This window comes from Anopheles nili, chromosome 2 (genome assembly GCF_943737925.1).
Source record: "Anopheles nili chromosome 2, idAnoNiliSN_F5_01, whole genome shotgun sequence".
NCBI classification, from domain to species: Eukaryota; Metazoa; Arthropoda; class Insecta; order Diptera; family Culicidae; genus Anopheles; species Anopheles nili.
This window is the reverse complement of record NC_071291.1, coordinates 59,504,404-59,517,537: the sequence shown is the minus strand read 5'-3', so window position 1 is coordinate 59,517,537 and position 13,134 is coordinate 59,504,404. Positions and strand designations below refer to the sequence as shown.

The following is a 13,134-nucleotide window of genomic DNA, read 5'->3' as shown; positions in this document are numbered from 1 at the left end:
TAAACCTTTATTCCAAAAAATCACATTGAGGATTCTACAATCTATTAAAACAATGAGAACCATTCACAACTTGTTTCCAAGTCTACTTCTGGTCGGTTGGATCAACCACCGGTGGTTGTTTCTCCATCGGAGAGCATGCAACAGCGAAGCTGGTAAAAAAAACGAGAAATTGCACATTAATACACCCGTAGCTTTAGCAAAGCTTGCAGGACACTTACGGCTGTTGCATGCCAAAGAAACCCCCGACGGATCCATTGTTTTTCTTAAAGTTGTGTGGCGAATAGCGATTGTACAAACCCCAGATGCTATTCATCAGCTTGCCATTGTACTTGACCGGTGTTAGGTCGAGAGCTAAGGTTAAAAGAGCGTTAAAAAATAATAATTAGTTTTGTGATAACCGAGGGCAAGCGATGCAATTTATACTGCTATTGCTAGAAACATACTATTCTTGTTTAAATATCTCGGACCTTGCTTGTCACCCATAAGCCGAGCGACAGTGAGATCCTTCTCGTTCTGTGCCTGCCGGATCTTGTGCACCGCGAACGCCGATTGTGGAAGACAGGCCATGTTGCTGTAATCTGTAACCAATACCAATAGAGATTATTGTACACATCGAATGATTGCAGATTGCTCCATAAGTCGCCTTGTGATCACTTGGGCTATTATCTCGGTATGACCGATCATCGGAATTCCGTCGTACCTTCGCTAATGTCAAACAATACGGACGCCAAGCTGAACGAGCTGAAAAAGTGGAAATAATTCACACTGCTACCGTTCGGTTGCTTCTTCACCATTCAGTTCTCGAGCACAAACACGAGCGATGTATGCGAGGATGGATTAGTCTGCAACACTATCACTATTCAGTAAAAATCACAAAAAAAGCAGTCGCTATTGTTCTTCGAAAGCGGAACCGGCAAAAGCCACGTGGTTGACGAGTGAGACTCTACGCGGTTGATCACAGTGCAGCTCTCGATGTCTACGGTACACGGGCAGAAATCTAAATTGTTCACAACACATTGACACTACAATGCACTATTGCAGGGACTCCAGCACACACAAGCATAGGGAGCGGCCTGAGAATGTGACTTTGGATGAAACGATCGACGAACAAACAACGACTGGAAAGTTTCATATAGGCCGGGTCAGCTTTTATGATCGACGATCGGTCGATCGTACGTAACCATCTTGTACACCAACACGCGCTCAACAGCACCGTAGCTTATCAAGCAGCGGGTCCCAGTTCCGTGGTCGGACGGAGGTTATCATCGCTTTCAGCACCGATCGGTCGCCGATGCCGCATACTTGTTTCACAGCATCAGTACTGCAGTGCAGCATTAATCGGTCTTATCAAATTCGATGGATGCTGTATTTGTGAAATGTTTGCTCATCTCTGTGTCTGGAGATATTAGACGTAACATCTTCTAGAACACTGAGAAGAAGAGGAAACCATTGTTCATCCCACAGTAGTGTGCTACATCACTCAAACGATGTTTAATTTTTGATTGTTTGTTTTTTTTTCTTCTAAATAGAGCATTCTAATGACATCAACATTGCATTCATTTCGGTTTCATTAAAAAGTACAATTTATCGCTATACGCATCAAAGATATGCATTGAACAATGGCATACCAAACGGATTGCCATCTTTTTGCTTCCTGTTAATCGTGTAATTCGTGCACTCAACGCCCTTTCCGAGTGGAGGCGATAACCTTATCTGTCATTTTGCAAACATAAAGTGAAAAGTGCAAAACTTGCTTGATAGTGCTATTCCAGCTTGCTAACCAGCTAAAACCGATTCGTTTGGATTTTAAAAACAAAATTTACGTCTCCCAAAAATGTAAAGACGCAATACTGCCGATGTTTTGCAACGAGTCGCAATCACGATCATGTATGTATTATACTGCTGATAAAACACCCGTCTGCCGATCTGGTGAAATATAATCAATATTGTCATTCTGTCCTTTTTAAATCAATCGTGTGTTCAAGGCATCAACGACATTTTTCATCAGCCGCGTCATCGCATTATGCAATGAAAGTTTTTAATGCGGAACAGCGTACGTAAATTAATCCTTTATTGTTGGCAGTAAACAATGATCTATAACAATTGCTTTGCCAACAACGGCAAGGCAACATTTCAAATGTTTCCGTTAGGATAGGTTCCACGTGTTTCATTCATTCCAATAGTCTAAAAAACAATATTCCATCGAATGCAATAATCGATGCCATGATCACAGGTATGTTGCTTTTTTAAATCTATGTTATGTTATACTATATTGTCCTGGATCATTCCGCGACATCATAAAACAGAGATGGTCAACCATTAACCACCAAAAATCCTCAACATGCTCACATCCTTCGTGATTACAAATCCGGTTCATTTTGATTCACGGGCTTTCTCTCCTTCTCACCGTTTTAGCGCGCAAACTCACTTCACTAGCGGCGCTCACGCTGGAACCCGAGCCTTTCGGCGAGATCTGTCATATTGTTTGCCCATTGAGCTCCGCAGTGCGAAAACATCGAGTGGTTTAGTTATGGTTCGCTCTTTTTGCTTGCTCATAGCGTACCATTATACCCACTCATTAATGTTGTAAATTGTTCGGTCAATCAGTTTGTCTTTAGTGAACGGTTCAGTGTGAACGGTGAGCTCGTACGGCAATAATTTAGTCAGCTTTATTGTTCTTTCATAAAGGTAAGTGAGTACGCCATCAGTGAACAACACTGTGCATCTCATGCGATGAGCATCAGCTGCAAAAGGGTGAGAGCGCGTTTGTTGCGCAATTTTACCAAAGTCTGCTGAACTGTCAAACTGGTGAGAGAAAAACACAACCAGCCAGTTCTGCAGTGCATATTTGCGTGTGTATGTGAGTGCGTGAGTTTGTTTTGATGTTTGTTTGGAATACCGCCAACTGTCAGAAAGTGAAGAAAATTTTCTGTCCATTTTTGACCAACTCAACGTAACGCCTTCTCTCGGGACCTGTTTTAGCAATTAGTTAGCGTTCAAAGTGTAGCTCATATAAAGGTGAAACAATTTCCCCGTAAGGCAAACAGTGCAATGTCGTTCCATCGGAATGATGAAGTGGCGCTTAGTTACCACGAATGTTGCCTCCGCCTGTCGGATGTCGATTTGCTGAAGGGCCCGTTCTGGTTGAACGATCAAGTCATATCGTTCTATTTCGAGTACCTCGAGAAACAAATATTCGAAAACGAACCCGACCTGCTGTTCGTCAGTCCGGAAGTCACACAGTGCATCCGGATGGTGGCGCAAGAGGAAGTAGGTATTTTCCTGGAACCGCTTCGCGCGCAAGAGCGCGCATTCGTGTTCTTTGCGCTGAATGACAACCAGGCAGCGGACCGAGCCGGAGGATCCCACTGGAGTCTGCTGGTGTTTTCGCGCTGCGAGAAAGCTTTCTACCATTTCGATTCCTCGCGCAATGCCAATGGGGAATACGCCCGCCACCTGGTAGCGGTGCTGAAACGAGCACTTCGTTGTCCTGATGCACAATTACGCACCGGAGACTGCCTGCAGCAAAGTAACGGCTATGATTGCGGAGTGCACGTGCTATGCACAGTGGATGCCGTCGCGCAGCAGATTCGCAAAAGTGGCCGAATCGAAGGTGTTCGTAGCGCCCGTTATGATGTGATACGATCCAAACGAGAGGAGCTGCTTGGAATTATTGTGAATCTAGGAGGTCGAATTAAATAGCAACTTGGGAAAACTAGTCTCATATACAAAATTGCTTTCTAGGGTATCTATTTATGCTGATTTTAATCAAAACTTCTCTCACACTTGCAACCGTATGAAACTTGAACTTAGTTGCAATTGGTTCTGCAAATATATAGTTGCCTTCGTTCTCTTTAATTTCTATAAAATATGCTTTTAATGTGTGATCTTAATGCATTGTGTTACTTGCATAAATAGTTACCAATTTGCAAAACTCCTTATTTAATAAAAATGAATTCTCTTTCTGGCACAACATGCGTGTTACGGTCACATACCGTTCGAATTGGCTTCCCAGCTATAGGGGTTTTCGATACCCTTTTAACAATATGTGCAATACAATTTCGTTTGATGCGTGTGAACGAATAATTCGAGCATCAAAAGTTTAACATTTTTTTACGTATTCTTCATGATCCTGATCTTGCATAAGGCTCTGGGATGCAACAGTTTCTAGATCGAATAGAAATTCAATTAATTTATAGACAAATTGTTCTTTTGTTAAAAACAAACAATAAAAAAATGATAATACCCGATCTCTTGTCCGCACATGGTTGAAAGCGCAAGTGTAACATAACAATAAATATTGTTTTTTTTTAAAGTAAACTGCACATTTTCTGTTGTACGTTTTATTTTAATCCCATACATAAAATATCCTTTAGTATATTTCAATCAAAAACAAAAACGAGAAAAATACATCTATATCCTTGTTCGTTTTAATTGGAACAACCAACGTGTTTGTTCGCGAATTTAGCAAATCTCCAGCATCGAGCCGCTTCTCCAGTCTGTCCATTGCAAGTAAACAGTCTACTGTTCCCCAGTCTAGGCATCTAGGCTTTCACCTCCGGTGCGACCCACCCACCAAAGGCACGTTCTAGCTCACAGGCCACAGCAAGGCACAGGCGATCCTGGTTCACACCGGCCACCACCTGCAATCCAATCGGCAAACCCTCACGGCCCAATCCTAACGGCACAGCTGTAGCCGGCAATCCCAGCACATTGATGACAGCGGTGTAGCTGAAGTTGAGAGCTCGAACCAGAGGCTCATTATGGTACGGTGCAACCGTCGGATGCGTCGGGTAGATGAACACACCGTTCTCGCCGAGCATATCGCGGAACTCGTTCACCAGCTCCTGCTTCTGGCGCACGTAGTAATGATACTCCTCGGTGTCATACTGCACGCCGCCTCGTTCGGTCATCGCCGTTAAAATTCCAATCAACGTGTGGTTAGACATCCGCATAGGCCACTTGGCCAACTCCAGCCATGGATTTATCGCCCCTTCGAGGTTTACCAGCTGCGAGTCAAAGCCAACCTTCGCCGGGGTTTTCATATTGGCGAACCACATCGGGGCCGACTGGCGGAGCTTGTCCAAGTACACTTTTTTCACTTCCGCCTTCACAGTGGCGCGGAAATGGGCCATCACCTTTTCCATCCCGTCGCGAATATCCAAGTCGACGGGTGAAACGAGATGTGCGCCACCGTCGTTGATTTGATAGAAGAACTTCACCTGCTTCAGATCGACCGGCTCATCTAGGCGCAGTTTGCTTGCGTTCTCGTCCGACATAACCCGCAGCATCGGTTTCAGATCCGTCGCATAGCGGGACATTGGTCCGATACCTGTAAATCGATGGACGGTATGATTATTCATGTTATACTTTCGACACATCGTCGACCTGGGCCGCATGATTAAGCTCTTTTGCTTTATCACTGGCCGAGTCGATGACCATAAAGCTCTCAACAATTATAACAAGCAGCACAGGTTGCGAGTGCTCGGACGCTTGACCTTTGCGCTTTGTGTAATCTAATCTGTTTTACCTAGAAAAGAATTTTGTTCCTCGGATAATGCCACCGGGTACTGCCCATCGTTCGACACGACGAATTTCGATGGTTTATGGCCAAATATTCCGTTGAAAAAGGCCGGCATTCGGATCGACCCACCGATGTCGGAACCGAGCCCAAACGGAGAGGCAGCTGCCGCCTGGATGCATCCTTCACCACCACTCGAACCACCGACGATACGATTCGCATCGTAAGGGTTTCTGGAACGACCGTGGATGGTGTTGACGCTTTCCCACCTGTATCCGGGTTGGAGGATGAAAAGCAACGTTTGTGAATTAAAACCTCCGGAACGTCTGTAACAGACTGCACACGCCATTGGCGTTACTTACCACATGCAGCACTCGGAAATATTGGTCAAAGCAAAGGGTATTGCACCTGCGCGGCGCATCAGCTCCATCGCGCGAGCGTCTTTCTCACCGCGTATGTTACGTCGGTTCCATATGCCTGAAGTGTGCAGTAGGCCTATTGGAAATTTCAAAAAACAAAAACAGTTAGACGACAACTTAAACACGTCTCATTCGAAGCACGGCTCACCCTGCACCCGTATGCAATCTTTCGTGGATATCGGAACACCGAGAAACGGTTGCTCGCGCTCAAGCTGCTCGACGGTCATCGTACCGGAGGCGACCAGCTTGTCCGCCCGTTCGGCATCACGCAACGCTTCCTCGAACCGCTGGTCGACGACGCAGTTCAGTAGCGGGTTAACCTCATTACACCGATCGATGAATGCTTGCGTTACTTCCACGCTCGTAAGCTACCGGGAGAAAGGAACCAAAAAAAGCACATGGCATTAGACAGGAAAATGCAGCTGTTAGACCAGGAAAAATGAGTGCGAAAGTCCAACTGGTGGCAGCATACGACACCGTTGGCATTACCTTGCGTGTGCGGATCTTCGCCGCCAGTGAGGTGGCCGATTCCATCAGTATGAGGTTCGTGATCGGTGGCATCCGTTTACCGTGCTCGCCGTAAATTGTGCGTGACAGCCACCGCACGATCAGGACGATGAACTTGTGCGCGACATTCACGACGGATTTGACCAGCGAGCGCGCTTTTCGCCGCTCCTGGAGGTTATGTTTTGTTTGCCCTTCCATCTTTTTGGCGTGGCTCGGGGGACCGGATCCGCATGCGCCTAACGTACGAAGGAAATGTTTTGCCCTGTGTTTCAGCTTCTCGGTGACCACTCTCATAGGAATCAGTGGGAGGAGGGTACTTTAGTGCACTTGACTGACCTGTGAATGACAAGCATATATAGCGAATGAGTATACGAGCATTGGTGACACAAAGTGGAGCGAACTCGTACTATACTCTTCTCGTCAGAGATGATTTGCTACCATGGTGACGAGAAGCAATCGAGAATGCTGAGAAAAAAATTGCCCTGGAGGACAAAATTTTGAACCACCCAATCCTTCATATTCGTTACAATACGCCGATCGTTCGAAGCAACATGTGTAGGCAAAGTGCTGTTAGCCTATCTATTTATAAATCTCTATAGTTGTTTTGCAACAGGTAGTTGAGCTCATATGAGGCACCGCCATACCAGCGCTCGTGCTCTCGATGACATCGAATTTCGTTCGCTAATAATAGCCATTGCATGAATGCACTAAAACAACGCGACCAAGTCAAGCGTGCGGTGCTGGAAAAGCGACACGAAACGAACCCGATTTGCCAAGTAGCGGAACAGTCAACTCATCTCTCTGGGTCGATTCATCTTTCAGCATGAGGGAAAGATATGGGGGAAAAACATCTTTCCAGCCTCATCGTATTGCGCAAAAACGGAAGTGTTGCAGAGACTTCCGTGCGTTGATCGCGAATTCTTACACGTTCGAATGAAAAAGCGCTTCCTGCTAGACAAAGAAACTCGCAAAACTGTTTGTATCTTGGTGGGTATCGAATAACTTGCCGATGCAAATGGAATGCCGCAAGTTATTTGATATTTTCGTTTGTCATTTAGTGCTCGACAAGTTCCTGTCCCCACGTGGTCAATGTTGATCGTGAAAGTTTGAGATACACTCAAATGGAAATATGTTGATTGCAGTAAAAAAAAACATCATAATCGTTGTAAAAGCCTTCCTGTTTTCAAAAGCATAGATAATGGTTTTCTTCCTTTTGCATTGGGTACAAAAATTAGCGTCGCAAAGCGAGCATGGATTATCATAAACCGCGTCTAGACAAACACCGTCTTTTCTACAGCGTAACACGAACTTACTTGTCTTACGTTAATTCCTTTCCATTTCAATGAAACATACTCACACTCGCTTCGGGCAAACGTTACCTTGAATGATTCAACTGTCTGAATGCTAATAAACCTTAAATGTAGGAATCGCTTATCAGCAGAATGGAGCTTTTATCACACCCTTCAATACGTAACGCCTTTGTCGAACGTATTTGTCCCGAAAAAAAAGAGTATTAGGCATGTGCCCACTCCCTTTCCCGTGCAACGTGAATTCAATTTCATCTCGTCGTCGCGAATGGAACCCGTCAACCGTATAATTAAGCCTATTGCAAAGAAAGCAACAGCACGCAGGCTTTTGAACCAATATCCAACGACGCGCGCTCCAATGAGTACATTCTATACGCCATGGAGAGCATTTCAACAAGCGTGACAGTAAAGGCGTCTTTGCAAGCGAATGGTCCGTGGTTATCAACACATCCACATCTGCTCGCTTTAATTCGTCGTCGACCATTGTCGAGGCACCGCATGGCATGGCCTCTGGTATAAGATAGCAGATAACGTGGCCGCTTTTCCGCGACACTGGGTAGGCGAACGGGCTACTGCTCTTCGGCCTTTGATGCATGCCCTGTACCCTTTTCCGTCTCTCGGCTCAAGCCGATATTTATCTATATCAAATAGCACTCGTATATTCAACCAACATTGCACGGGTATTATATCGATTGAAGGCAAGCAAAAGGATGGGACGTTATTTCTATGGCTTGGAATGGGTGGGTGTGTCGTGTTGCAGCACACTACCAGGACCTGGACCTGGCGTGAGCTTGTGGCGTCACGTGTCCGGGTTGAGCGGTGGAAACCATGTTCCTTCACCGGTGGCATGAATAAATTATACAAAGAAAATATGACCATGTCGATCTAAATCGATTATTTGATTGCTTCACGATCGCTTTGATTAACTAGCACCTGCACGAGGCTAACGCGCGTCGTGACTTCCGACAATCTATTTTCTAATCCTTCACCATGGCCACACCAACCGGGGAAGTGGTCAGCACCGTTACATTAGTGTGCTCCGGGATGCGTTACTCCAGCTAGCACAGCGTTTTACAAGAGTTACATCACGCTGTGCTCGCGGTTTTATCGTACGCTTGATGATACCAAAAACTCACAAGGTGATCCAGGTCCGGATCTACCGGACTAGCGACCACTTAAGCGTTGTGTCCCACACAACCAAAGATCGGCGGTGGTGGTGGTTTATATCGTCATGTAGCATCATCTTCGTTCTCACACCCTGGCCCGGTTGCTATCGCCGAAGCGGCCGCATAAATTATCAGGTCCGGTTCAAGGTGTTCCCGCTTCAAGGTCATCGCAGCCAGATTCGGCTTTTCGTGTAGCTCGTATCCGCTGATTCGAATTTGAATTCGCCTGGCATGAGCGAAAGCGATCTTCAAACCACCCAAACGGTTCGGGGTTGAAACGAAGCAACAAGTAGCAACCGTATGTTCTTCGCTAGGAGTTTTTGATGAAAACGGCCCATGTCCAGGCAGCCAAACTAGCCGGACCAGGAAGCATGCGAGCAGGTTACACGTTGTCGTCCCGAATCCACATTGGCCAAACGGTTGTCTTAACCGGTTTTCGCACAATGTTTTCCACTCTCTCTCTCTCTCTCTCTCGCTCCGTTACGGCAGCGTAAACAAGGGCGGTTACGGCCAATTGCTGACGGTGACGGATTATAATGACGACATCGACGATAATGACTAAGCTCGGACCGTGTCTCGCCGAACGACACGGCGCGACGTGGTTTGAGCCGTTCCAACTGGTACGCATAACCGACGGGCGGAATAATGAAAATCATTTTCCGCACACACTTCGAAGGTTATGAAATCTTCTTCTGTTAACGCTGCTCGTAACCGATGTCAATGAATTAATGTAATTAATAATGCATCGGGCTGCATCTTGCGTCTTCGGTGTTCGATTGCATACACTGGTGCGTGGCCCTTTTAACCGTCGAGGCCAACCGCTAACAAACAACAAGCTATTTATAAAACCTTCCACGTAAACCTTGAACAAAATATGATAATCGAATGCGACTTCGGCGCACCCGTTTCTTTGTCACTGTTCTTAATCACTCTTCTAGAATCGTTGATGTACAGTTGAACCGAAAAAAAGAAACAATCGGATTCTCCATGTGTACCGGTATGTGGGTGAGGCTGTTGTTTCGTCTTATCTCGCTGTTACAAAAACGTTTGCTAGCACTTTACATCGCCCATATAGTACCTTTGGTTGTTTTACTAGCGATTGTCGCTAACTGCAACGCCACTACGCCGAGAACGTTGCGGATTACACCTCGCGTAGTTGCTGAATGACTGACCTAACCTAGTAGGAACAGGTCCAGACCAACGTACCATCGGGGGCCCTGCGTTTTGTTTCGTTTCGCCTCTCTCCTTACCGATTGTCTTTCCGGTAGGACGTGTCGAAATCTAGCAACATATGCATACACTACAAAAGGATCACATTTGATAACACGTTGAACAAGCTTTCTGTTACAATTGTAAATCAAACTGTAGGCATTATTTAAATTCAATTTTGTGTAAATAAACGCAAAAAATTGACGATAAATATACCTATCAAAACAATTACGCACACCTAGACGTTGGCATAAGAAACGTCATTTTCAAATTGTGCCAGTGTCAATAATGAAGCCGTTTTTCCTCCCAATTTTTAATTTATATAGACATTACCCTATTGATTGAATATTGAAAAGATTTTACTTAAAGAAAATTTCTTACATTTATTCTGATCTATAAAACAAGGTTTGCATAAAACACCTGTTATGTGAGTACGAATGCGTTGAATATTTCAAAGACTAGCTACTTGTGAAGAGCTATGTTTAAATTGATCTATGCATAGTTAAGGCATAGCATTAATTTGTTTTTATTCAAATTTATCATTACTCTACTACTACACATCAATATTATATCATTTATGTCTGAACGAACGTTGTAAAAACATTTCAAAATACGTTATTGACATTTGTACAAAAAATAAAGGCACTCACGTTTTTAAATGAGAAACATTGTGAGATGAGCAGAATCTCACTGTGAAAAAGTGAGAAAATCATCTCAGTATGGGACCATGTTTGGTTCCCTCGATCGCCTTGAAATAATGCAGCAGCTTTTTTTTCTTACCTTTGATATCCTTATTACATCCAATTTTTCTTTCTTTTCTCTTATTTGACGCACTAAAAGATCAATTATCCTCTCTATTCTGATGCTAAGGTTATGCTACGAGCTATTTTCGGTGCTATGCATACTTCCTTATCCGTTAAATTTAAAAATTAATTAAATATCTTTCGTTATTTCCTGTTTTTCTAGCTTGTTCACATATATAAAGTAAAGAAAAAGTTGGTTTACCAAAAATGTACACAATATTTCTGTTTGAAAAACCACCAAATTCTCTAAAAATCTGTTGTTCGACCTTTTAAAGATGCATGTTATAAAGGCCTTTACAATAATTTAGAATCTATTCAGTTAGATTTTGAATATATTCAACTTTTTAAATCTATTACAGGCAAATCAATGGACAACGCCGATAAACTACAGCTTCCGAATCGGGACAAAGCGGTAAAAAATGTTACAACGTCCCCCATGCGATCGCCGGTTAACCAGCCGTTGCTTCTTCCGAAACAATCATCTGGATCGGCTACAGGTAGGACTTGTGATAAAAACTAGCAGCAAATTTTATTATTCAAGAAACTACTGGTACCGAAAATGCAGCAAATTTTACTTACAACAAATTATAACATGTACTTTTAAATAACAGAAGTACTTTCTAGTCGTATTTAAGATTATAATTATCTAGAATGTCTATTTTAAATTGTCTCAATTTTTTTATGCTGACGTATTTTGAATACCATTAAAGCACTCTCCACTCATACTAGTTATGCACTAAAAACATTAAAGAGGATTTTCTCGAGCTCCAACGAAAACATGTCCACTAACACAAACATTACAAGTTTCGGGTGCTTTCACCTACGCATCAAAGAGAATCCAAAAACGTAACTGATGATGCACTTTAGTCTTTTCGTTGTCCAACAGTACGTGTGCTTCTGTTGAAATGAGTTTTCCACGAGACAAGAAACAAAAATTGAGCACCATTAACCATTGCCGTGACGCACGTCGAGCTTTTCATTGATAAAACCTTCAACCGAGACCCATGGGCCATGCTTTTCGAGTGCGTGTGGCGAGAAAATTCACCGCCAGAGAGCATACTCGGATGGTGCGTGGCGCTTTCTCTCTCTCGCGTGATTCGGAAAGCTTTCGGCGGAAGAGTAGATCGGTTCTCACGGTGCCACTTCTCTGGGTGAAAATTTTCGGCTGCGTTTCAGTTTCTCCGCTGACCGCCAACATGAAACACCCGGTTAGACTTCGCGGCGTGCGGGGCGTGAAAAATCTATCCAATCGAAAGTACGACGCCTAGTGTGAATGATGGTGAAAATGGCAGCGTGTCCGTGCGAATCCCGTTTATACCGTTCGCTATCAGTGATGCGTCCTCGGTCGTTTCGTTAACGGGGGGAACTTCGTAGGCAAAGAGTGTGCGTTGTGTAAGCATTTTAAACGCCGTGAAATTGTACCTCGCGTATCCCAGGAACGGCGGAGAACCGCTGGCGTGTGCGTGTGTCCTTGTTTACTTCCAAACCGATAACGAGAGCGGTAAACAAATGGAAACCCGATCGCACTTTTTCCAGTGATTTCCCGGTGGAGGTGTTAAATTTTCTTCACACGATGGCGAAAAAATTCAACTTGTAAAAAAATGACAGGAAAAGAAAAAGGATTAGTGTGAAATGTTAACGTTTTACGTGTTCTGCCGGTGCTTGAGTTTGCTCGTTCCGGCTAGCACTCGGCTATAATTGAATTCGTTGGTTTGTTCGCGCGGGAAAGTGGTAACTGTAACGCTTCACTTGGTTGTTGTGGATAATATTCCCTCGCTTCGTAAAGCAATCAACTGAAACCAGGTCATTCGCTTTAAAAAAAACACACACACAAAAATGTCTTTAAGAAACTAGGAGACGAACAAAAAAACTAAATTGAACGGATGGTCAAATAAAAACAGTGAAAACATTGAAAATATTCACCTTTTCTTTGAGATATAAGATCGATCAAAACCTTCTACGACTGCTGTTTTTTTTAGCTGCAAAATAATGCAGGTTAGAGAAGATTAAAAAGTACCAAATCTCATCTACACCGGCTAGGTAAACTCGTTCACCCGTGCCGGCCCAGCATTGGCATGTGTCAACATGTGCTGTGCCGCAGAAACGAGCTGTTCATAAATTCATACGACCATCCCTGAACGCTGGAACACTCTGCTAGGCTTTGTTCAGATTCAGCGCTCCAAACCCCGTTTTCCCCGTACT

General features: G+C 44.1%; 3 protein-coding genes across 3 annotated transcripts; 1 reads left to right on the top strand and 2 right to left on the bottom strand.

The window, feature by feature from the left end:
* Positions 1-1,074, bottom strand: LOC128721342 (uncharacterized). The gene is made up of 4 exons (XM_053815085.1): positions 701-1,074; positions 444-578; positions 219-351; positions 1-149 (listed from the first exon to the last, which is right to left on the bottom strand). The coding sequence occupies exons 1-4, from the start codon at positions 792-794 to the stop codon at positions 83-85; spliced, it is 429 nt and encodes a 142-aa protein (XP_053671060.1). The 5' UTR covers positions 795-1,074; the 3' UTR covers positions 1-82.
* Positions 1,075-3,051: 1,977 nt separating this feature from the next.
* LOC128721339 (sentrin-specific protease 8) lies at positions 3,052-3,702 on the top strand. Its single transcript, XM_053815083.1, has one exon. It carries the CDS (start codon positions 3,052-3,054, stop codon positions 3,700-3,702), a length of 651 nt encoding a protein of 216 aa, XP_053671058.1.
* Positions 3,703-4,319: 617 nt separating this feature from the next.
* On the bottom strand, positions 4,320-6,741 carry LOC128721332 (fatty-acid amide hydrolase 2-B). Its single transcript, XM_053815074.1, has 5 exons — positions 6,430-6,741; positions 6,089-6,308; positions 5,884-6,016; positions 5,531-5,790; positions 4,320-5,332 (listed from the first exon to the last, which is right to left on the bottom strand). Exons 1-5 carry the CDS (start codon positions 6,739-6,741, stop codon positions 4,545-4,547), a joined length of 1,713 nt encoding a protein of 570 aa, XP_053671049.1. The 3' UTR covers positions 4,320-4,544.
* Between the last annotated feature and the right edge of the window lie 6,393 nt (positions 6,742-13,134).

What these genes read in the sequence shown, in the direction of transcription:
- LOC128721342 (XM_053815085.1), bottom strand. Translation starts at nt 794, where the DNA reads ATGGTGAAGAAGCAACCGAACGGTAGCAGTGTGAATTATTTCCACTTT. An exon ending in ATTGTTTGACATTAGCGAAG is followed by an intron (nt 579 to 700) that starts GTACGACGGAAT and finishes TATTGGTTACAG; the next exon opens with ATTACAGCAACATGGCCTGT. An exon ending in GAGATATTTAAACAAGAATA is followed by an intron (nt 352 to 443) that starts GTATGTTTCTAG and finishes TTTTAACCTTAG; the next exon opens with CTCTCGACCTAACACCGGTC.
- LOC128721332 (XM_053815074.1), bottom strand. Translation starts at nt 6,741, where the DNA reads ATGAGAGTGGTCACCGAGAAGCTGAAACACAGGGCAAAACATTTCCTT. An exon ending in CGAAGATCCGCACACGCAAG is followed by an intron (nt 6,309 to 6,429) that starts GTAATGCCAACG and finishes TTCTCCCGGTAG; the next exon opens with CTTACGAGCGTGGAAGTAAC. An exon ending in GGAACAAAATTCTTTTCTAG is followed by an intron (nt 5,333 to 5,530) that starts GTAAAACAGATT and finishes ATCGATTTACAG; the next exon opens with GTATCGGACCAATGTCCCGC.
- LOC128721339 (XM_053815083.1), top strand. Translation starts at nt 3,052, where the DNA reads ATGTCGTTCCATCGGAATGATGAAGTGGCGCTTAGTTACCACGAATGT.